Source organism: Misgurnus anguillicaudatus, chromosome 18 (genome assembly GCF_027580225.2).
Source record: "Misgurnus anguillicaudatus chromosome 18, ASM2758022v2, whole genome shotgun sequence".
NCBI classification, from domain to species: domain Eukaryota; kingdom Metazoa; phylum Chordata; class Actinopteri; order Cypriniformes; family Cobitidae; genus Misgurnus; species Misgurnus anguillicaudatus.
Window position 1 is genome coordinate 2,096,764 of NC_073354.2, and position 26,115 is coordinate 2,122,878.

Here is a 26,115-nt window from a genome sequence, read left to right on the forward strand (position 1 = left end):
GCCCGGCCTTCTGCCTTAAAACCTAATTCTCCTTATCCTTAAGTGGAACCGGAGGGCTTTACGCAGACACTGGAAGAGGTCAGCCCCTAGTGGCGTTTTGGTAGGGATTCCCAATTCGTCGGTCACGACGTGACGTCGTAGTGACCGACTGAAAGGGAACGTCTCGGTTACGGATGTAACCCTCGTTCCCTGAAGGAGGGAACGGAGACGTCACGTCCCGTCGCCACAGGTGCTGCCACCTGCTGTTTAGGCCGGTCACCTTCCGGCTTTCTCAGCGAACAGAAGCTGATTTCCTTATTTGCACGTGCGCCTTATATACGCACCTGGCGGGGCGGCGCCAGCATTATGCAAATATCTCAATGCCAAGTTCATTGGCGTTTTTTGTAGTATTCGAAGCAGATTGGTCTCTCTAAGCGAGTTCCCAATTCGTCGGTCACGACGTGACGTCTCCGTTCCCTCCTTCAGGGAACGAGGGTTACATCCGTAACCGAGACGTTTTGTTATCAATATTAAATTACATAATAAATTATTTGCAATTTGAATCGCCATGTATTGGGTGATATACAAAAGCCTTTTAATTAAATTTTATATTCTGCAGGCGAATAATTACATAGCTAATGCTAATCATATAGGCCTATCTCTCTTTACCTGTTGCCACTTGTGTTTGTCCTCTTGAATATAAATCGTTAAGCTTGGCACATTTGGCAGCATCATACTCCAATGCCTTTTTCAGCCCCTCCTGGCCTCTTCCTCCCACCCATCTTCCCTAACGAAAACCATTACAGTAGGGCCAGCCCAGCTATAGGTAAGCACCAGCAGTAGCCTACCTGAGAAAAGTTTAAGAAAAGACGGGCTATGGACCCAACCAACTCTATTGGAACTCCCTCACATTGTACAACCCATACAGAGGCTGTGCACTGCAGTGTCAGAATGCCGAACGTGTGCAGTGTTATTTAAGAAAAGATAGACTCACTAATGTGACAAATGTAAACAAAAACTCGACCGGCCCAAAAATTAAGCGGCCCACCGGGAACTCTCCCGGATCTCCCGATTACCCACCCCGGGCCTGTCTATATGAAAAACCTGACATACCATATATTTCATGGCATTACGGATTGTAAAGGCATTACACTATGTTGTGAACATATTTGCTTTTAGAAGATCTGATTATGTTTGGGCCTAGCTTCATGAGACTTTGAAACATTTACAAATCTTTTGTTTCGAATAATTGGGGGGACATTTACACAACATCAAATGTTTGCAATTAAAACCTGTTCTATTAATTCCACAGCGAAGTAAACAAGTACTCAATCAGTAGATTTTAAAATGATGAGAAACAGAACAAGAGAGTTATAAATGCACACAGGTGGCATGTCGTCTCAATATCTGCATGCCACTAAAAATACAAGAACATCAACTCGGTCTTCTGCTCAGCCCTTTCAATATGGACCAGAGAGAATAACATAAATGATAAATAATACAGAAAACATACAAATGAAAGGTGATCAGAATAAAGACGATTTGAGAGGTGAGAAGGTGAGAGTGGGAAGTAAACATTCTCACATGAAAACCTATAGTAAATACCACAGTATTGTATGGTAGTTACTGTAGAACAGTGGTTTTCAAACTGGGGGCCGGGGCCCCCAGGGGGGCCGTGAGATGGTGCCAGGGGGGCCCCAGTTTTATGACATTTTATGAAATACATTAATTTATCATGAATTCTGTGTAATAAAACCTAAAAAAAATAGGCTACTAACCAAAAGCACTACTTTTTGTATAATTTCATGTTTTTTTTATTAAAATGTTGAGTTTTAGAATAGTTTTTTGTCACAAATGTTCTTTGGGGGGCCGCGAAGAAATGCACCGTACACAAGGGGGGCCGCACACTGAAAAAGTTTGGGAACCACTGCTGTACAATATTTTGTTACACGTCATTGACCCAGACTGCACTCGCCCGGAACATAATGCCGACTGATGGGCGATAATTTGCATGTTATTATTATTGCGCATCTCGTCAGTGAAGCTGGTTCCGTGATTAGAAGTAAATCTACATCAGCTGCTTTCAGATGGAGCGGCATTTACTAAACAAAGCCATAGTTCACTGACAATCGGGGCAATTTTGCATTTATTTTCTGCAATATGTATGCGATACACCACTGAAAATATAGTTATGTATAACATATTGCATTTCTGTTTAGAGATCCTCCTAAAAGTTACACAGTGCACATCTAGTTACACAGTGCACCTCTGATTTTTGTAGTAGAAGGCAAATTAAAGCATAAAAGTTTCTTTGTAATGGAAAAAATGTATTTTTAAACTTTATAAGGTAAGAATCAAACAAACTTGATTACAACCTAATGGAGCGGTTTCAAGACTAGGACTATAACTAGTTTTAACAAACACGCCTTTGTCACAGGTGATGTTTTGAACCAACGACGGGCGGAACCCGTCTTCCACATCCTTGGTTGAACCGACGACGGGCGGAACCCGTCTTCCACATTTCATTTCCGGGGTTTCCCCGAAGTCAAAATTAAGCCTGATTGCGCGCAGGTGGGGATAATTTGCACAGCGGTCGCTGATAGGCTGACGAGGAGAAGAGTCAGTGCATAAAAAGACCTTTGGAGACATCAAACGGGGTGCTTGTGGTGTACTTTGTATACGTTGTGTTGCTGCTTTGCAGACGGACCACGCTGGCTGGATCGTGTATTTGGGGAAAAGAGGAAGAGGGACAGTCAGTTGACGAAGGAATATTGAGGGATTTCATCAGAGAAAGAGTGGACACAGAGCTATCAAGAGTGTGGCTAATAACAGTTGTTGACAACTAAGCGTGAGTAACAGCTGTGGTAATTATCTGTGCAATGCTTGTACGAAGAGTTGTTTGGTGTGTTCCTTTGTGTTTTTGAGGTCCCTGGCCCCACTGGAGAGGAGAGCGTGGGCGAGCCGCGGGTTGACCGGAAGCACGGACGAAGCATCTGGTAGGAAGCACCATTCACCAGCAGAATAGTGGCCCTGTGGGAAAACGGAAGCACAGGTGAGCCAGAGGAGTGATAATCAACACACCGGGCCTGTAAATAACACACATCTCACCCTCATTGGCGGTCCAGCTATTGCCAACCTTCCTCTCGAGGTCGTCGTAGCCAGGTGGCAAGGGCGATTTAAAAACCACGTGAAGTGTATAAGAGTGCTGTGGGTGAGTTTCACGGATTGATGGTGTTTACGTTTTACTTGCTGTGTGTATGCTGTGCTTGTAGCGTTCAAACTGCCTAGCCTCCGAGTCACGAGACGACGACATCTGTTGTGGCCTGGGTCCTAAGGAGAGCGAGAAACTTGAGCCCTGTGCCCGGGGTGTGTTAACGAGAGCTTCGTTTGTCCATAGAGCAGACAGTGGTGAAACCCAGTGAGTATTACCAAGAGTGTACCGTGCGGACTGTGGGTTGTAGCGGTGTGTGTACTGACCTCTCCAACAGAAGCTCGTGGTGAGCGGAGCCCCGACGAGAGTTCGCCCCAACTCGTGACCCCGGTCGTGGAAGAGGGAGGGGGGAGTTTGGGAAGCGTTCGGCTCCGTGTCATCGGACCCACTAGTCCCTACGACGCCCGGACAGCCTGAGTGGATGGGCGAAGGAATACGGTGCACCAACACTGTAGTGAAAATCCACTGTTTGCAAGTAAAGCTCTGTGTGCATGAAGATCCTCAGTGCTGTGAGTAACATAACCTGTGAAGTAAATCTGTTCTGTGCTTATAGCAATTACCTACCTGTACAAGTAAAGCTCTGTGTGCATGAAGATCCTCAGTGCTGTGAGTAACATAACCTGTGAAGTAAATCTGTTCTGTGCTTATAGCAATTACCTACCTGTACAAGTAAAGCTCTGTGTGCATGAAGATCCTCAGTGCTGTGAGTAACATAACCTGTGAAGTAAATCTGTTCCGTGCTTATAGCAATTACCTACCTGTACCAGTGAAGCTGTGTGTGCATGAAGATCCCCAGTGCTCAATTACCTACCTGTACCAGTGAAGCTGTGTGTGCATGAAGATCCCCAGTGCTGTGAGTACCGTAACCTGTGAAGTAAACCTGTTCTGTGCTTATAGCAATTACCAACCTGTATAAGTGAAGCTTTGTGTGTGGACGACGATCCCCAGTGCTGTGAGTAACATAACCCGTGAAGTAAAGCTGTTCTGTGCTTATAGCAATTACCTACCGGCACAAGTGAAGCGGTGTGTGCATGAAGATCCCCAGTACTGTGAGTAATATAACCTGTGAAGTAAACCTGTTCTGTGCTTGTAGCAACTACCTACCTGTACAAGTGAAGCTCTGTGTGCATGAAGATCCCCAGTGCTGTGAGTAACATAACCTGTGAAGTAAATATGTTCCGTGCTTATAGCAATTACCTACCTGTACCAGTGAAGCTGTGTGTGCATGAAGATCCCCAGTGCTGTGAGTACCGTAACCTGTGAAGTAAACCTGTTCTGTGCTTATAGCAATTACCAACCTGTATAAGTGAAGCTTTGTGTGTGGACGACGATCCCCAGTGCTGTGAGTAACATAACCTGTGAAGTAAAGCTGTTCTGTGCTTATAGCAATTACCTACCGGCACAAGTGAAGCGGTGTGTGCATGAAGATCCCCAGTACTGTGAGTAATATAACCTGTGAAGTAAACCTGTTCTGTGCTTGTAGCAACTACCTACCTGTACAAGTGAAGCTCTGTGTGTGGACGAAGATCCCCAGTGCTGTGAGTAACATAACCTGTGAAGTAAAGCTGTTCTGTGCTTATAGCAATTACCTACCTGTGCAAGGAAGCTCTGGGTGAGTGAAGATCCCCAGTGCTGTGAGTAACGTAACCTGTGGAGTGAACTCGACCTGTGTCTGTAGCCACCTCTTACCGTTCCAACGAAGGTCCCGTGTTGAACGAACAGCGACTAATAGCAAAGTACCTTACCCCTGTCTGAATTTTATTTGATTCTGCCTCCAGGGAAGCGGAGCGCGCCACGGATTATTGGGCCGGAGCCCCAAAGGAGCCCCTGTCCCCAGTCCTTCCCCCAAGTGGCCCTGGAGGCGAAGAAGAGACACACTAGTTTTAAATTACCCTTTCCCCTTCCCCATTTCCTTTTAAATATTTAATAAAGCTTGTTTTAATTATAGTATACTCGTCTGTCTGGTCATTGGGGTGGTCTTGGGAAACTCCTCGAGGTGGAAGAGTTGAGAGGGGCGTGGCCTTTAGTATAGTCGGGTCTGCCCCCGGCCGTGACACCTTACTAAAAACATACTTGTGTGCATTTTGGAACAAACCAAAGAGCACTGATGTATTTTAAAATATGTCAGTACAAGTTATTTTTTTAGTTTGGACAGCTCTAGGCTTTCTGTTTCCACTTCCCTATCCAGTTATAAATATGTCGATGAATCATTAAGTATCATTTATCATACTTGTTTATCACATGAGTGTTGGTCACATGATGTCCAACAGCTTTTTTGACACTTTGCCTATGTTGTATGTAATAAAGTGCTTTTATTACATAAATCTCAAAGTTTAGATTTCATACGTTTTATATAATTTAAAAATGACATTTCAGCTGTAGATGTGGTAAAAGATAATGTGACACATATTTGTTGGGAAACGGTCTTTAGGCTCTTAGCATTTCCTGGACATGGCTTTTTGGGAAGTAGTAGGATCACAAAAGACGTTAGGTGTGTTCGACTTCATGCGGCGCTGCGCAGACCGATCGGCGGCTGACTTGAAGCAGTGCATTTTGGTTAGTACTTTTGTCCGACTTCAGCTGGCGCTGCAGGCACGTGACTGTGTCATATGGTTTTTAAGTACCGCGAGAGCGATTCGAGATCAGCCGCCTGAGTTAGCCAGCGCAGTTCCCGAAGAGGAGCTGCACGGGCTGTAATGACGACACAGCTGTTTCACCATTGGTCGGATTCACCACATGACAACACTCACGTGTGTTTCGTGTGTATTTTTACGCCCTTAGTTCCACAAATGCTCACAAATCTGTATTTTTTTATAACAGTTAAAGCTCTTTTCATGTAGTCGCGATGTTATATTGTGTCATCTTCATTAAAATAAAATGGATAAAAACGTAGACCCCACTACATTGGTATTTAAATAATATATACTTATGTTAAACTTTATTCTTGTAAAAACAGAGCTGTAAGCGTCTTCAGTTCCACTCATGCTCATACACGGACATTCAAAACAGTATAATTCACTTTTTATGTAGTTTACATCTTACAAATCATGTTTATTGCGATAAAGCAAGCAAACGGCACGTGACCAGGCATGCCTGACGTAAATGCTGCAAACTACGGGAAGCACAGCGCGTCCGACTTCACGGCTGTTTCTCAATTCCAAGAACGCAAAGAACAGACTTGCGTCCTCGTGGAGATCGGTCTTGCCAGGAGACCTTGGAAGAACGAACTCGGAAGTTTTGCCGCAATGACTTCTGGGGCGTAAAGCGATTTCAGCAAGTCTGCACTCGATGCATCCTCGATATCAAGAACACATCCGGGTATTTTCATGCGTCCTCTGTCCTTGCGTTCTTGAGAATTGGAATGAACTTCGACCGTTAATGATGACGTAGAGCGAGGACACGAGGACGCAAGATCGCTGAAGAACGCATATTGAGAAACAGCCCACGTCTCCGTTTTCAGCTCCTCCCCGCCTGCACGCGGCTAATCTCGCCGATCGGTTACATCCAGCCACAGCCGATGTCGAACACACCTAACGCTGGGAACAGGGAAGTTAGCTCAGGTCACATGACCTTAGTTGACATTCAATTAAATTTTATTTATGTAATGCTTTTCACAATTGTTTAATTGTCCTAAAGCAGCTTTACATTAATAAAAACAAGAGAAAACAGACAAATCATAGGACAACTGTACAGTTTAAACCATACTAGTGAGTGGAGTAATAATGTAACATCATGTAATGTAACGTAAAATAGTTCTAATGTCATCCAAAGGGGTTGAAAACAATTTAGAGGTTGTGCACATCTAAAGGAAAAGGTATGATCTTTGAATAATGATAACTACTACATATGATGTAAGGTTAACAGAATACGAAATATAATCGAAAGAGTAGCTAATATAATTCTAACAGTGTGCATTTTAGTGCATTGTTATTATAGTTTTGATACTGCCTTTTTCATTTTGCTAACCACTTTTTATTAGTTATTTTTTGTTTTTGTGTTTTTAATATGAAAAGGATATATAAAATGTAACAAAAGAACGTCTAGTTTTTCAAAAGATTTTTTGATCACAAATATATTTTTTTAAACAAATTAGATAAAAAAAATCTAAATTTGTTTTGTTTGTTAATCGGTTATATTTTCACAGATTTACAACTGCCACACAGGAGGTCATATTAATAACTTATTTCATTTTAAAGAGAGAAACTGACGTTAACAGAAAGATTTGTTTGACTTCATGCGACCCCACAAGAACTGACAAGGCGGACGACAAAGCATCACGAGAGCTATTCGAAATTACACTTGTCCGCATGCTTTCTCGAAGTACTCTCACGGTACTTTGGCGTCATCCGCGTGTCAGTTCTGGAGGTGCTGCAATGCATGAAGTCGAATAGTATTCAAATATTCCTCGGTTGTGGCTAGATGGGATATAGCCTAGAAATCAAGACGCACCCTAGCGGCCGCAAAATATATTTGCTGCCAGGGTTTAGTCTAGGCACTCACAATACACTTAACAGCTCCAAAAACCAAAATTTGGTCAGGCCAATCACATCGTGTGTAGCGTCTGTGGGGCGGGCTTAACATGATGACGACAGAGCTTCCTGCGACGGTTCGGTTCCTACTTGAAAACAAATAATGGCTGCTGCTGCTGCTGGCGAACAGCTTTTTTTTGAAGCGGCTTTGGCCGCGACTCTGGAGGACTTAGACTTAGGTTTTTCTTTGAGGGAAGAGCAAATAACCCTACTGAAGTCCTTTTTAAGCAAGAAAGATTTGTTTGGAGTTTTGCCGACTGGTTACGGTAAAAGTTTGATATACCAATTAGCTCCACTGGTGGGGAAACGCAGGGGACTCATACGTCACCTTCTTCGTTGCTCTGATTGGTCATAGCGCTATCCTATTGCGTGCAGAGGCATTTTGAGGGACAACCTTATATCCCGCCCTTGCATTGAGCCGTTTGTGTGAAGAGTTGCCAGACCTTACATCTTGATGTAGGTCTGGCTAACCAGGCTAGATGGGATACACTTACGGCCAAAATCTCGCAAAATGATCGCTGTTTTTATCTAAATCCTATCCCCAATCTTAACCATAAACCCAACATTTCCCGAGATTTAAGCCGTAATTGTATCATATCTAGCCACAACCTACCACAAAACCAAACCCTAAAACCAACATCTCGCGAGATTTGGCAGTATCTGTATCCACTCTAGCCAGAACCACTCCAAAACGCACCTCCTCCAGCAGATGTGACGTTACGTCAGTCTAGTACTTTTCCCTGCGCAGCTGATTGCGGTTTTACACATATTGACGATAAACACGTTAAACAGCACGGATGCCCTTCAATATGCATGCAACCGATGGTCTCGGCGTTTCTTGTGAAGGCGAAGATAACGAAAACAAGGCGGAAAGGTAATTCGACTTATTTGAACTTTCTTTGCTATTTAATAACTCGTGAGTTTTGATTCGTTTTGGGAGACTACATCATTTGATTCCCTATACCAAATCATACAAACGTATTTAAACAATTATTATATTAATACTATTACTATATTACTGTTATGCTGTTTTTTAAATTGTTGTTAAAGGTTTCACTCGACTTGGCTATTGTGTTCAAGAAATTAACTGAAGGCTTTTTAGCTTCTTTTAATGACATTCTGTTTAATGAAACATGATAAAAGATTAACATTTTAAATGTAGATTTCTCTTAGTGTATGAACTAAGTTATAGGTATAAGGAGATTTAAAGCGTGCAACTGGATTAAAACAAGCTTTGTAACCATGTGTTTCATAGTTCCTTCACACACAGCTTACAAGCATTAGCTATTTGGCCTGTTGATTTACAGCTGGAATGCAGAGGTTAAAGGAGCCATGGGCCACTGCTGTGACTCACCCTGTTTAGTTTTACCTTTACAACAAAGTCTGGATATAAGCACAGCACTGTACTGCAGGACGGATGGATGTTTTAATATAACGGCTCCATTAGTTGTGTGTCTAGACACCTTTAAACACTGGACCAGCTAATTTTCCATTGAACTGACTGAGAGTTAAGTCTGTAGGAGGAGGAGCGGAGAGCCGCTGAGAGACCTCACATTCCTTCTCTTGGAAAGATTGGGGTTTACTAAATATTAGTGAGCTGGCCACTGTTCTCAGACACATTAACGGTTTAATGCAGCTAATCAAAACAAACACACGAGTACTACAAAATATTATTGTCTGGGGCTAAACAGTTGTTTGTTGGAGTTAATGGTCATTCACTTTCTCCTATAGACAGTTTCAGCGGTAACATAAACAAACGGCTTTCGTGGAACAAACGTAACTTCCGGTAAACTTCCACAAAAAAAAACAACAACAACAATAACAACAGAGTCCTTTTAACGTAGTTTATTTCTGATTACAAGCAAAATAAACAAGAAGTAGATAACCTTACTTCAAATCACAGCTAAAGTGTATCAAAAACTACACTGAACTAACGTTACTGTGTAAAATGTGTACTATATAATGTATAAAATGTTAAGTATAGATCGGCTGCCAGACCTCCCTTCACATAGCTCCCCATCGTCTTTAGGAAACCAAAACATTTTTAACCAAAACAGTTTAGTCACTAGACAGAGCATTAAACAAGACCAGAAGTTAAGTTTCGTCCAGACACGTAATGTGACAATGCACATGCATCCAATGAAACCATCTATATAAGAATAATGCTTTATGTGAAGATAACTATAAGCCATTTGTAGAATAATTAAAACATAAACACTGGCACTAACCAAATGATTCATCACAAAAAAATTTATGAATAGAAACAAAACAACAAAACATGAAACATTTTACAAAGCATTATAAGTGAGTGTCATAAAACAGAAATACTGGTTTGTTGGCAGAATCCATTAAGAGTTTGATAAAAAATTCTAAATTACAAGAAATAATTTCAGACACATTTAGAGGGTTTTATCTAAGCTCTTCATATGTGACCCGTCATGGAAACCAGTGACACCAGGGCTCCAGACTGCCCCCAAATGGTGGCATTTTGCCCCTAAAATTTGAGATTGTGCCACTGAATTTTACATCCAGTCGCAACCAGTAAATTTGACCTTATTTTCCAAAAGTGCACAATAAAATGTGACACTGAATTTGAAACAGCACATTGTATTTTCTGCATCTATCATCAAGTATTTATTAGTAATACAGTGGAAATTAGAAGAAATGTGAATATTTGGTAAGCATGTTGATTTACGGTGTGTGCCCCTAAATTTTCTGGTTGCGCCCCTAAAATTTTCAGTTGGGGGCCACTGTGCTCCTAGTGAAAAAAGTTAGTCTGGAGCCCTGGACACAAGTCGGCAGCACAGCTTTCGAGATAATGAGAAAGAAAGTTGTTTTGTGTTTATTAGAACATAACTCTGTAATATTTTTTGGGTTAAAGTCCCCCGTAGTGGATAATTTTATCACTTAAAACTCATCTTTTAGTATCAAAATAGCATAGTTTTTTTCTTTGATAATAATGCCTTCAAAAGCTTGAATGTAACTCTACACCCTTGCCTCGTTTAGCATACACAGATGCCGTAGTTCTAGACACGTAGCTTCTAAAGCCGGATTCACAATGCATACACAAGTTTCAGCACATGTTTTTCTGCCACTGATGTCAACAGGTTAAAATATTTACACACACACACTGCATGTGTGAGTTGCATAGCAGCATGTGCTCATGTCACAGAAGCAGAACTAAAGTGGCAGTCACAGTGCTGCAGTCATTTCAGGAGCGATTATCTACAGTATCTTTATTTTGTGACAATCAGATAAATCCTCTAAGAAGAGTATTTAAAAATTAACTGCATGCACTCACAAGATCCAGTGGCCAACTTCCTGTTGCGCTGTGTTTATTCATGTCAAAGCAAAAATTGTTTAGGTTGATGAGAAGAATGCATACCAAATTTTGTGCATGTGCATATTTGTATGTGCGATCTATGCGTCATGTTTATTTGACATTTAACAAGAGGACACAATCAAAAAACACAGCCAATGAGAACAAATGTCTTTATTTCTTTCCCATCTCGCTCTGCAGCTAAAATGTGTACAAAACACAGAGACACTCCATTCTCATGACTTCCATGATGCTGCAGTCTATGTATAGTATACTAGTCCATGTTTAATGATTGAAATGCATGATGTGCTATCAGCCACAGAAACCACTTCTATAATAGAATCCACTGTTACTTACCTATACATTTTTGAATTTGAATTGAATTTCACGAGTTCACACTTACAAATAAATTGGATAGATTAAATTAGTAAACATATTTGGCGTGCTGTCCGGGGAGAGGGCTCTGAGCTCGGAAATGGGCCCGAACGCAGAGTTTTGTATCACCCTTCACCTCTACAATGGGTGTATAGGTGCACTTGAACAATCCTTCCTAAAACGCATTAAACTTTCGTTTACAAAGACGTGAAACTCACCGAGTGGTCAGGGGTGTTCACTGATATGCTCACACAAAAGATGCTTTCCAACAGGTTTTATCGTAGTTTTTGTCCAACTCCAGTGACTTGTATTAACTATGCTGTGAGGTACGGTATTACTCCGTGCCAGGAACTGTGTTTGTATTCTTGCAATTGGCAAAAGCGGATTATCGCCACCAACTGGGCTGGAGTGTCTATTATTCAAGCTCTCAGCGGAAGAATATACGGGTGTGACGCGTTGGGAAAAATAGGTCCAAAAGTTTACAACTAATGCTAAAACACCTGTTGGAAAGCATCTTTTGCAGCGATTTTTGTGTGAGCATATCAGTGAACACCCCTGACCACTCGGTGAGTTTCACGACTTTGTAAACAAAAGTTTAATGCATTTTAGGAAGGATTGTTCCAGTGCACCTACACACATAATTATAGAGATGAGAGGTGATTAAACAAACACCCGAAAATGTCCGAAGATGTCCAAAATAAATTTCAGTCAAAACCGTTATATTTCATCATAAACAATCTGAAAACAGGGCTTTACATGTAAAATACCGAACTTGTCCTTTAATAATGCGTGTTGCCATTGCCTTGCTATTGCGTGTTTCTGTGATGAGCATCATGTGATACGTAAATAAGAGGTAAATATAGTAAGGTGTGAACTTGAGCACAAATGTTCTGCGCATGTGCACAATGTATTTTTGCATCCGATTCCGAAAAATACTATGATTCATGCGTTTACATGCGTACTTTTCTCCTGCTAATCAGATCACAGGTCGGCCTACACCAGCCCTTTCAGTAAGATTGAAATTTGCATCCGATTTTAACCTCAATCGTATTGATTAAGGTGTTTACATGAAGGCTTTTCAATACGATTGAGCCATGAATACAAAACTGATTCTTTGGATGCATGTAAATGTAACTACTGCGTATCACCAAAAAAACCCAACTATTGCACCAAGCTTATTGAATAATAATTTTGGTGTTTGTTAGTTCATGTTTTCTAATGCATTAACTAATGGTAATGAATGAAGGCTTATAGTACAATGTTACCAATTATATTGACACTTGAGCCACTTCATATTTGGATACCAAATAAGTGTCTTAAACAATTTTGTCATTAAAAAAAAATGTTTAGCCGTAATTTTAGGTAATACATTTTTAAAGGCAAACAAAAACTAGTTTGAAGAACAAAAAAGCCTGTGTGTGTTGGTATGTGGTTTGCGAGGACATGATTAGTGTATAATGACATGTTTACTCTGGGCGGCTTAAAAATATACTAAATGGTACTTTTTCCATTAAAGAAAGAGGAATAGAATATACAGTTTGTACAGTATAAATGCATCGCATCTGTTGAATTGTCCCCGTAAACCACACCGTGTGTGTGCGTGTGTGTGCAAATATTGTTGAATATATAATTCTAATACATAAATGTTGACATTGAAGTTTTGAATAATGTGTTAGTCTCTACTTGCACAAGAGAGTCTTTCAAGTGCTGTATGCAGGTTAAGGCATTTCCTGTAAGCCTGACGCAGCAAAGTGGCATACTGAATTTTCTTTGATGAATGCATAGAAACCCAGGGAGATTAGCCCTACACATGGGCTTGATTATTGCAGGCATTCAGACGGCTCAACGTAACTTTCCCTCCCCCCTCTCTCTTCAGCTGAGACAGGCGATGTGGTCTCTCAATCTCTGATGCCAGAATGAGAACTTACACCCGTGGGTCCCCGACAGTGTTCTTCATAAGTGCACTGTGGGTGCTGCTTATCCCAGTGACGGCTAAAGTAGATCCAAGCGGAGGTATTACATTCCTTGGAGGAAACTACGAAGGAACTCACCCCATATTGTACTTTGGCCAATCAGAGGTTGAAGTGCTGCAGCGGTCAGCAGTGGGAACGCACAAGGCTCTGGCCCAACAAATTCGGGAGGCTGGGGAGGCCATCCTGGAACGACCAGAAGAATATCTGCCCCCCTGGAACCCTGCAGAGTTCAGTGCTCGCTGGAATGAAGTGTATGGGAACAATTTAGGCGTGCTCTCTATGTTTTGCTTGCTGTATCCACACCGTGCTGGTGCACTGGACATAGCCAAGGAATACATGGAGCGAATGGCTGCGCAACCTAACTGGTAAGATAAAAAGTTTGTGTGTATTTGCTTTGCTGCTTACATAAATGTGCACTCTAATACTTCTACTTTAAGGTGTTTTACTTAGAAAGAAATTAACAGGGGATTCAAAAAATGTGCTTAAAACATTTATCTTTGTAAATAATTTTTTCCTGACCTTACATGGAAGGCACACATTATTTGCACAAATCCGATTTATTTTCTTTTTTGGAGCGATTGGGGGGTTCTGGAATGCACACATCCTCATTCATCCAGCTTAGTAACATATATCAGCACATTTCCACTCTTTAAATTTTTACTGCTTCCTTAAAATGTTTCCTCTTTCAAAGAATAAGATAGAGAACAATATCTTAAATTATATATGTTGTTCATTTTTTTGTAGAAAGGTTGATGAAAAGCTTTAGCTCCAGGCAAAAATGTACAGGTCACAGTGTACACGCGATAAATCACATTTCGTTGCCATCATGATCAAATTTAATATGTACAGTACAGGTCTAAGTTGCATACAGGGCTAGCCTTTTTATCATCTTTACCAAGAGTACCTCTCTGTTAGTTTGGTGCTACATGAATCATTCAGCACAACATGCTATTACAAATAACAAAAAACATTAACTTATCTGTAAATAACTGAGATAACAAAAGGAATAGTCTACTCATTTTCAATATTAAAATATGTTATTACCTTAACTAAGAACTGTTGATACTTCCCTCTATCATCTGTGTGCGTGCATGTAAGCGCTGGAGCGCGCTGCGACGCTTCGATAGCATTTAGCTTAGCCCCATTCATTCAATGGTACCATTGAGAGATAAAGTTAGAAGTGACCACACACATCAACGTTTTTCCTATTGAAGACGAGTAGTTATACGAGCAAGTTTGGTGGTACAAAATAAAACGTAGCGCTTTTCTGGGCGGATTTAGGAGAGGAGCTATATTTTATGGCGTAATAGCACTTTTGGGAGTACTTCGACTCGGCGCAGTACCACCCTCCCTCTCCCATTATGAGAGTGAGACGGGGAGCGGACTTTTCAGGCACAAATTAAGCTAAAACAAATATAATAAGACAGCATGACAATCTTCAAAGGTGGTTTTTGCTATTCAGCATTTATTTTATTAACATCATTAACTCATTTTTTACATATAATGGATTTCTTTATGCAGTTAATTAATAAACAATCGGTATCGGCCTTTCTCGTGCTATTGCCGATATGCAGATGGTTTCAAATTCATCAAAAATCGGCCGATAAATATTAGGGGTGGCACGGTTCACAAAACCCTCGGTTCGGTTCGTATCACGGTTCTATGGTCACGGTTCTCGGTTCAGTACGGTTCTTGTTGTTATTTTTTCTTTTAATTTTTAACACTCCAGAAATGTATTATCTTATTAATGTATTAATTATCCATAATTTAGGATACAGTATTAAAAAAGTTATATCATGTAATCATGCACAAACTGAATTTGACTTTAAGCACATTATTGGGACCATCTCTGAGAAAAGCCAGGTGAGATTTTGATACAGCAAGAGGGAAGACATTGATGATTTCAACATGCTTTTCATTTATTTGGCAAAAAAGAGAATGTGTATTGCCATCTACATGAACTTATGTGCCTTTTTAGCACACAAAGATAACTTGCATTTATCAAAATGCCTACTTCAGTGTAGCTCTAAGATTTATTACTGAGAGGCTGCTTAAATACTGCAGAGAGTATATGTGGATGAGAGAGAAACATAACGTTTATACCTGTTATATTTAAATCCGTCTCTTTTGTCCACTTTTGATCATTTCTGTCCTGATTACTTTAAGGGGCAGTTTATGAAATAAGATCGCGCAACTTTCACACGCTAGCAAAATGAAACTACGCGGAAATCAGCCGCTTTCGTTTTATCAATGAAAGGCTAAAAATAGCGCTGAATACGAAAAGACGTAAAACAGTGTTCATTACCTCAGATTAGATAAATGGTCGGAGAGAAGGCTGTCGCGTGTGGTTGTATCTATTGTAGGGCTGCAACGATTCATCGAGTTACTCGATTAAAGCGTAACTAAACCCCTGGTCAGAGCCTGACTCCACCCACTGGCAATTTGAAAAATGCAAGAAAAGTAGGCAGATCCCAACGGAGATAGAGGGGACGACGAACTAGCTCGTACCAAGCATTGGTGAGATCGTAACAAGGGCGTGATGAGCTTGAACCTGCTTACGTCACGAGTTACTTTTTGGACCCAACATCCAATAGAAAAATTCAACTGCAATAGCCACCGTTCAACCTGAAGAGGGCAGCACTTAGACGTTTTTACAGCATATATTACAGTATTGAAACACTTTATATCCAAATGTCAAAAAACTTACTAAAATCAATGAACAGCACTATTAAACCATCATTCTTACAGATCATTAACTAAAAAAAGTTGATTTAGGGTTTAGTTACTCTTTAACTCGATTCAAAAAATTCCTCGAGGCAAAAATTCTGCCTCGAAGCCTCGTTAAATTCCTATGACGCGCACTACACGCGCCGAGATCTGATTCACACGGACCGTTGTTCAATGTTCAGGAAGTACATCATAGCGCGTGATACATTTTGAATTTAGTTGGCGCGATGGCGGAGAGTAAATATGTCCATAAACGGCAGAGAGAGAGAAAGTCTAAAGTTTGGGATCATTATTCTTATCATTACATTACATTCAGCATCTGAAATGAAAACGGATGGCTTGCAGGAATGAAACACATCCACTGGTGTGTCACCAAGCGTCTCTGAAACAAGGTAACGTAGCTTCCGCTGATTTTAATCTCATAATGTATTTGTAGCGATGTCGTTATGCGGTTTGACTAGATATGATGTTTAGCTTTGATGTTTTTAAGTACTAAACGTATTCACGGTCAATTGCAAGAGAGAAGCTTAAAAAAGAACCCCTTCACACACATGCATGCACCCTTCTCTCTCTCTCACGCGAGTCAGACCGATCGCGTAATGCATCACATATGCTTAAACTTTTATGTAGCCACGCAACAATAATTTCAGCTGCATGCATTCACTGTATAGAGCGGGACGTGATGTTATGATTTTTCGAACGGATTCTTAACCTTAAATGCACCGCAATGCAAGTGATGCAAACCCAATGCAGCGTTCTATTGAAAAGTAATGTATGTATTTCTGCCGTAACAAAATGCAATGAAGCAACTGAACGTCTGACTGGGGTGTCACTCTTCCTCATGCGCAGCACGCGTGCATGTGTGTGTGTGTGTGTGTGTGTGTGTGTGTGCACGTGCGCGCACACACACAGGTTGTTACTATAGCAAATAGGCTCAACCCAGAAATGATATATTATTTGTTAGTAATGGTAAATGCTGCAGGTGTAGAAATGTACATTAACCAGATATTTACTTTGATGTAAGGGCTAGAATACAGCATGAAACCTGTTGTGCATATTAATAAATTAAAGTGCTTAATTGTTGGCACTGGCACTTATAAACACTAAATGGGTAAAAATGGAAATAAATAGGCTATTTTTTGCAGCCAAATGCCAATACCTCTGTTTTGTTTTAGAAATAAAAGCCAAATGCTTTAACATTTTACAGCCATGTCATTTTCGTTATGCATTATTTGTTTTGGTTGTTTAAAAACACACACAAAAATTTTATCCGATTACTCGATTAATCGATCGATTCAGTGCTAGATTAATCGATTACAAAAAGAATCGATAGCTGCAGCCCTAATCTATTGTTTTATTTCCGCTGTCATCATAGGTAACATAAAATAAAAAATGTTTCCACACACCAAACTTATACGACGCTGGCGCATCCTCCAACTCCGGCCAGACTTCCATTTCTCTCCATCTTGCCATTTCTACACGTAACATGACCGGCAGCACTCACTCTCCACAGCAGTCACCTCTTCTTTCGCGCTATTCGCGAAAGGGAAACACGTTATCTGGGGTCACATACAGGGCATGAGGCTACATTGCGCATGCCATGAACCGTTGAACCGTACGGCACACACGCGCTCCGAACCGAGACAAGCGAACCGAACGGTTCGGATTTTTTTCATGAACCGTGCCACCCCTAATAAATATCGGTGGCCGATACATCGGTGCATCACTAGTAATAACATATTTTAATATTTAAAATGAGTAGACTATTCCTTTAATAAAGCTAAGTGACATGATGTACAACTCAGCTAGAAGCTAATGTTAATGTTTTCTAATGTTAGGCTTACAGTAGGTTAGAGATGTTAAACATAACCTTCAAATACATTGTTGACTTGGCTTAGAACAGATGTAGACATCCTTGTTTAATTTATCCACGTTTAGTTGGTGTTGTGGTTTACCGCATAACTTAATCCATAGAAGACACTTAACGTTATCTCGGTTGAGATGTGGCTTGAGAAAGGGTAAAAACTACACAACGTCGCCCAGCCTCTCGGGATACCAACTGTCGGAGTTGTCCTCATAGAAAATACACATATCTGTAAAAGCAAAGAGAGAAATCCAAATCTGCATGTCGCACATGAGCAACGCCTTGTAAAAATGCTCGCACTGCGTAAAAAATGCTCTCTAACTGCAGCTGAATTCAGGAGCACTATGATGACAAAAGTGAACAGAAACACCGGTTCATGTGATCGGCAAATTTAGTGAGTACCCATTGAGTCATTTAATGCTGTTGTCGGCCGATACAGATCTGCGGCAGATCGATTTGAGCATCCCTACCGTAAACACAATAGACATTTGAGGGGAACATGTCGTTTCACATACCTGACACTTCTTGGACTCTGGCTCGCACTTGAGCCTGTAATACTCGAGGCTCTGACATTTCCTTGCACTAGATAGGTGTCATGCGTGCAGGGGTTTAAACCATAGACTGTAAAAAAGATGGACGACGCCTGTTCGCTCTCTTCCATTGGTGAAAAGTGAAGCCGCCAGTTGCCCGATATGGCGCTGACATCTTGGGTCTTGAGTCTGCGCAATAGCGATTTCGGGACCAGTAGTGAGCAGGAAGGGAAGGCACGAAGTCAAAACCCCGCCCTCGCTCTCGTAGAATGCGCATATCACACGATATCACAGCTGTCAATCATGACGTGACACCACCGTTTTTATATCATTAAATAACTAACTAAACACAAACCTATTTTAAAAACAAACATTTGACTTTACATCAGCGTGATAAAAACTACAGTAAATGACAGAAACCAGCTTCGGAAAAAAGATAATTGAAGTGTAATACATTTTTTTAGTTGGTCTCAAGTCCCATTGAATAACATGGGGAGGCGGGCTTTATGACCTATACTGGGACCAGTCACTGGGGGGCGATCGAGACGTTTTGGCTTCACTTTTCAGGGCTTGTGCGGCACGCTTGGTTTAAACCAGTGAGTGTGTTTTCCCGCTCCCTGGCACCCAGGAAATTTCAGAGCGCCTGGGCATCAATGATGTGTTTGGATTAAAGGGATCCTTCACCGATTTAGCATTCAGCTTTGTATCAGTAGAAACCCGGCAGTATTTCTGAATGACTGTGTTTCCCTCCCTCATGTCCCCCTGAGAGGAGAGATATCTTGATTTTGGCCAGCGGCAAAGACTACAGACAGTAGTAGGAGGAGCTATTTCCGCATGTTTTCAACCCGCCCATAGGGGTTGGACTGTCAAGTCCATTCGGAAAAATATGAATCAAAATGAGAGTCAGCCATCTTTAATCTTCGCTAAGGGGTTGTGCACACCAAAACTTTTAAATGCAGCTGATAATGCCTGGAGAACGCCGAATGCCAGCTGTTTCTCAGCTGAGTGCCAGCTTTCTTCAGCTGAGTGCTTTGGTAGCTCTGATACTTCAGCTGCGAGCCGGTTGGTTGCTGTGGTAATGTCCTGCCCCTCCTCCACTGTGATTGGACTGCCGTGTGAGAACTGACATTGACGAGTGGAGCTTTACACCCAAAGTTGAATCCCTTTCAACTCTTGACATGCGCCGGCCGCGGGCGTAAAAGTTTTGGTGTGCAGGCTCCCTAAGGCTCTCTTTTTTCAGCAGTAAACATTTATAACAACAGGCAATAAACAGTGTTAGCTATCTTAGTTTTGAAGACTATATGGCAGAAGGGGATTTTAAAGATCTGGTGAGCGAATCCAATGCTCGTGGCTACACGTACGAGCCGCAATACAGCGAGAAACAAGAGGTTGCCGGAGCAGCTGCTTTAGCCGAGGAGCGAGCCTTGCCTGGCGGTCAGGAAGAATGGCCAGAGCTCGGGCAGACTTGAGCTGGGGTGTACTAATTATTTTTTACTAAATCCGATGGAATATAAATATTTCTCATATGTTATACAGTGGGGCAAAAAAGTATTTAGTCAGCCACCAATTGTTCAAGCCCTCACACTCAAAAAGATGAGAGAGGCCTGCAATTCCCGTCAAAGGCACACGTCAACCACGAGAGACAAAATGAGAAAAAAAAATCCAGAAAATCACATTGTCTGACCCCCCAAGAATCTATTTGCAAACCATGGTGAAAAATAAGTATTTGGTCAATAACAAAAGTTTATGTCAATACTTTGTTATATACCCTTTGTTGGCAATGACAGAGATCAAACGTTTTCTGTAAGTCTCCACAAGGTTTTTACATATTGTTGCTGGTAGTTTGGCCCATTCCTCCATGCAGCTCTCCTCTAGAGCAGTGATGTTTTAGGGCTGTCACTGGGCAACTCAGATTTTCAACTCCCTCCAAAGATTTTCTATGGGGTTGAGATCTGGAGACTGGCTAGGCCACTCCAGGATCTTGAAAATATTCTTACGAAACCACTCCTTCTTTGCCCGGGCGGTATGTTTGGGATCACTGCCATACTGAAAGATCCAGCCACGTTTCATCTTCAATGCCCTTGCTGACGAAAGGAGGTTTTGAGTCAAAATCTCACGATACATGGCCCCATTCATTCTTTCCTTAACTCGGATCAGTTGTCCTGGTCCCTTTGCAAAAAAACAGACCCAAAGCATGAGGTTTCCACCCCCATGCTTCACAGTAGGTATGGTGTTCTTTGGATGCAACTCAGCATCTTTCTCCTCCAAACACAAGAAGTTGAGTTTCTACCTAAAAGTTGTTTTGGTTTCATCTGACCATATGACATTCTCCCACTCTTCTTCTGGATCATCCAAATGCTCTCTAGCAAACTTCAGACGGGTCCGGACATCTACTGGCTTAAGCAGGTGGACACATCTGGCACTGCAGGAATTGAGTCCCTGGCTGCATAGTGTGTTACTGATGGTAGCCTTTGTTACTTTGGTCCCAGCTCTCTGCAGGTCATTCACTAGGTTCCCCCATGTGGTTCTGGGATTTTTGCTCACCATTCTGGTGATAATTTTTACCCTACGGGATGAGATCTTGCGTGGAGCCCCAGATCGAGGGAGATTATCAGTGTTCTTGTATGTCTTTCATTTTCTAATAATTGCTCTCACAGTTGATTTCTTCACACCAAGCTGCTTACCTATTGCAGATTCAGTCTTCCCAGCCTGGTGCAGGCCTACAATTTTGTTTCTGGTGTCCTTTGACAGCTCTTTGGTCTTGGCCATAGTTGAGTTTGCATTCTGACTGTTTTAGGTTGTGGACAGGTGTCTTTTATACTGCTAACAAGTTCAAACAGGTGCCATTAATACAGGTAACAAGTGGAGGACAGAGGATCCTCTTAAAGAAAAAGTTACAGGTCTGTGAGAGAAAGAAATCTTGCTTTTTTGTTATTGACCAAATACTTATTTTCCACCATAAATTGCAAATAAATTCTTAAAAAATCAGACAATGTGATTCTCTGGACCCTTTTCCTCATTTTGTCTCTCATAGTTGAAGTGTACCCACGACGAAAACTACAGGCCTCTCTCATCTTTCCAAGTGGGAGAACTTGCACAATTGGCGGCCGACCAAACACTTTCCTGCCCCACTGTACATTGAATAATACACAAATGGATGTTATATTGTGAATGCTTAGCATGGACATTTCAGCAACGCAAACTCGCAAACTGTTTCATAATACAGGTATGTCTTTTTATGAACTAGTGCAGTGTCCGTGGATAATCTGGTTTTGTGTGTGTTTTTAGTAATTGTTGGTTTGGTGTGTTTGAGTGCTCATTGTTACAATTACACTGCAAAAGTTCAGTGACATTTTTATTTGTACATGGTAGAAAGAAAATACTGATAGACATAATGATGTACAAAAAAGAGAGAAATGGAGGCCAGAGTATAAAGTGAGTATTTTGTTTGTTTTTCGACGTCTGTCAGCTGAGCTATGGTTGTTATTAGGGATGTGCATCGATGCATCGCGTTCCCATTAAAAAGACCTGTCTAAAATCAATTCTGAATCGTAAAGGGCGATTTATAGTCGTGCGTAGGTCCGTAGCTACGACGTAGGCTATCCGTAGCCTGTGCGTAGCCTGACGCGCACCTCACAAAATTTTTAACAGTGCGTCAGATCTACGCGGACTGCAAGCGCTGTGATCCATCAGAACCCCTCCCGTCAGGTAAAAAAAACCTGCGTCATAGGTATTTCCGTTTGTGACGGTGAAAACAAAGATGAGGCAAGTTGAGGAGTGATTTAACTCAAACTGCATCAAAAGTCGCTGTTTATTTACTTCCATCATTGCTGGTCTTCTCAAATTATACACAAGAAGTTGCTGTTTCTTCTTCGTTTGTGGGTTAACTTGCTAAGCTGCTTCTTCTTTCACGTTTGTGCTGCTACTGTGGTTACACGCGTGGATACTGCCTACCAGCGGTCGCACGTGTGTTTGCACGTCGACGCGGAGGACGACGCACAAGTATAAATGAAAACCGACGCGGAACGTACGCCGTCGCGGCTATGCCGTAGGACCCACGCACGACTATAACTAGCCCTTTAGGCTCAAATTCAGTGTTTCATGCACAGCTTGTGCATGTACTACGGCTATGTGATCAATAGGAAGTCCTTATCAATCTAAAATCACTACGAGTTTGACTTGTTTATAACGTTCATTTAAAAAAGCAACACTCGTCAAACACAATCATTTAAAATATTCTCTATTATCATGAAAATACCTGAAACAATCTGAAGAACAGGGATATAAATATGCCTCTAGATATTTCCTGTAATCGCGTTTGTAATGCTACTTCTTCTGTGGCACAAATGGAGTTTCTGGACGAAAGCGCCCTCTGGCTTTGGATGTGGCAGCATTTCACCGTAATTCATTCAAATTCATTCATTGAGAAAACGTGCATTTGCCCGATTAATTGTCACAACCCTAGTTGTTATATTTACATATATAAACCGGCAAATGATGGAAACTTACTACTTGTCCTTTCCTGGTTTTCACTGTACATCCCGGTACACAGCAACTTATCATAATTTCGATGGAAAAAAGGTAGTATTTAAAATAATCTATCAACTTACTCGTCATAGAGACTCACATTAACCGGTGTCATTTCAGTTTTCGAGTCAACTTGCTAGTAGCTAGCCTAGTTGACTGTCCCTCCCTCCTGCCCTCTTGAACCGGCAGGTGTGGCCTCATAGAGCAGCGAAGCAATGCATTCTGGGATTTGGTGTTTTTTTATTTTTCTCGGCCTAGAAGGCACCAATTTCTAAAAAAACTTCACATTTGTACTACATACGTGACCTAATTTAATAATATATTCATATTTGAATTCGGTGAAGAATTCCTTTAATGGCACAAGGATTAAGATGGGTGCGATCCAGCCAGTGTTGTCAGCTGCCTTTAGAGTAAATCAGCTCATTTTTTGTCCAACAATTGAGTGGCTTGTCATAAAAGAGTAAAAAATCTAAATGATTAAAAACATTTGGGATAATATAAGTGTAAATAAAATATATAACACTGTGCCAAAGATATGGGCATATTTTAATGCAAAAATCTTACAGATTGTGAAAACAGGAAAGTACAAAAGTGTATTTATGACACAGTATGTGTGTTTTAAAGTTTTTATAGAGTACTGTATGTTTTAGGTTGGTGAAAGATGCTCCGTGGGATGAGGTTCCGATGGCTCATTCTCTGGTTGGCTTTGCGACAGCATATGACTTCCTATATAATGATCTCAGTACAGTTCAGCAGGAGCGTTTTCTGCAGGTGATTGGGAATGCTTCAAACTACATGTATGAGAAATCTTACAACCGTGGCTGGGGATTTCAATACCTACACAACCACCAACCAACCAATTGTGTTGCTCTATTGACCGGCAGTCTTGTGCTTCTGAACCAAGGTGAGCTTTTTATTTCAGAATGTCCAAGAAATTACTTGTCAAATAAATGAACATTTAATGAAATATTTTTATTAGCTTAGCGTATTAGCTTACTTCTATAAATTTCAGGGTGACCTATTGTTTTACTTAAGTTTTGTACAAAATTTAGATTTTCAAATAAAATAAAATAAATATAAAAGTAATTTAGTCGAATACACACCAACAAACCGCCATTCTTCAAAAAAATCTAATCTCATTGGGTGGATCAAATAGCCCTGATAATTTCTTATTGATAATTGACCAGTTTACATGTCATAAACTAAGCGTCATTGTTGGTAATCTACTTGTTGTTTAATTCAAATTCAATTCAATTTTATTTATATAGCGCTTTTCACAATTTGGTAATTGTATCAAAGCAGCTTTACATAATAGATGCAGTGAAAAGCACAGAAAATCGACAGATAGCACAACATAATAAACGATAGCACAAGCAGTTAAATTTGCTACGGCTATAAATCAACATTATAAGCAAACGTATTACTAATGTAACGTACAGATGTTAAGCCCAAAAAGGCTGCCTCCCCGGGTTGAAAAACCCCCTAGGAGAAAAAAACCCCGGAATTTTAGCCGGGGAAGTAAAAAAAGTCATAGGAGGAAAAAACCCTTGGGAGTTATATATATATATATATATATATATATATATATATATATATATATATATATATATATATATATATATATATATATATATATATATATATATATATATATATATATATATATATATATATATATATATATATATATATATATATATATATATATATATATATATATATATATATATATACACATTGAAACGGAAGGAGATTAAGCGGAGATTAAGCGGGTTCTGCCGGTGGTCTTTGGTCAGGCATCAGCTGGACATCACGTTGAAGAACAGCTAGTAGATCAGTTGTGCGCCGACGTTCACATGTACCGGAACTGGATCTGTTTGTCTCGTCCTCGGGATCAAGGATGAGACAGGGAGAGAGAAACAAAATCTTATTAGCGTAGGGGCCGTTCACATAGAAAACAAGTGTCACACAGTAATGTGGTTTTAGTCAGCTCGGTTCCGGACAGGCTAACTATTGCTGGTTAAGTGTATTACATATAGTTGATGATTTTAGAAACGGAAACAGAACTCGTTTATTATGCTTGTTATCAGAAATAAACTGCAATAACTGTTGTTATTGATTCTTTGCGGAGTTTACCGGAAGTTAAGTTTGTTTCACGAAAGCCGCTTGTTTATGTTGTTACTGCTGAAACCGTCTATAGTTTGCATGTGTTTTGTGGCACTGTACCATTTAAAAGGGACATTCCAGAAGACGTTTTTAAGATATTAAATAAATCTTTGATGTCCCCAGAGTACATATGTGAAGTTTTAGCTCAAAATGCCATATAGGAAATTTATTGTGGCATGTTAAAATAGGCACTTTATGGGTCTGAGCAAAAATGCACCGTTTTTGTTTGTATCCCTTTAAATCCAAATGAGCTGCTCAGGTGGGCGGAGTCTCAAGCGCTCGCGCTGTAGACATGACAGCGCATCAGGGAGATATTCTCACGAAAGAAGTTAAGCGATGTTAAGCATTATATATTTGAAGTTTAAAAAGTCAATCATATGTTTTATGCATACTAAATACATGTTTATCAGTAGATGGGAAACATTTTAGAATAAAAATAAAGACTTTTAGGTCTCATAGTGTTTTAAACGGGCACAATGATTTTCAATAAAATACACGTCCACAAACACTCAGTAGTTTACTTTTTGACCAAACCACACGATCACATTTAAATGATCTGTAATAAAACAACACGTTTAATGCTTAAACTTTAGAGAAACAGATCAAATGACATAAGTTTATTGTGATTGAACACATTCACGTTCTGTCAGTCTCTCACTCTCTATCTTATAACTCCTCGTATTCATTTGAAACTTGAGAGAAACATTAAACAACATATTTATGATATGATAGTGAAGTGCATTAATCCTCGTGTTCATTCATATAAACTTCAGAGAAACATATTAAATAACATACTTGTATTGATGAAAGTCACGTTGCGTTGCTCTCTCTCTCTCTCTCTCTCTCTCTCTCTCTCTCTCTCTCTCTCTCTCTCTCTCTCTCTCTCTCTCTCTCTCGCAATATTATTAAAGAGCC

General features: G+C 40.6%; 1 protein-coding gene and 1 long non-coding RNA gene across 2 annotated transcripts in view; both read left to right on the forward strand.

Annotated features, from left to right (window-relative positions):
* The first annotated feature begins 4,211 nt into the window (after window positions 1-4,211).
* LOC141350418 (uncharacterized) lies at window positions 4,212-5,140 on the forward strand. Its single transcript, XR_012358528.1, has 2 exons — window positions 4,212-4,336; window positions 4,381-5,140. It is a non-coding gene; the product is annotated as an uncharacterized lncRNA (long non-coding RNA).
* Window positions 5,141-8,377: 3,237 nt separating this feature from the next.
* Window positions 8,378-26,115, forward strand: part of dse (dermatan sulfate epimerase) — a 30,779-nt gene continuing 13,041 nt past the window's right edge. The window contains exons 1-3 of the mRNA XM_073855511.1: window positions 8,378-8,593; window positions 13,290-13,751; window positions 23,685-23,938. Of these exons, the coding sequence (XP_073711612.1) occupies window positions 13,330-13,751; window positions 23,685-23,938 (676 nt within the window). The 5' untranslated portion in view covers window positions 8,378-8,593; window positions 13,290-13,329. The remainder of the gene's footprint in view (window positions 8,594-13,289; window positions 13,752-23,684; window positions 23,939-26,115) is intronic.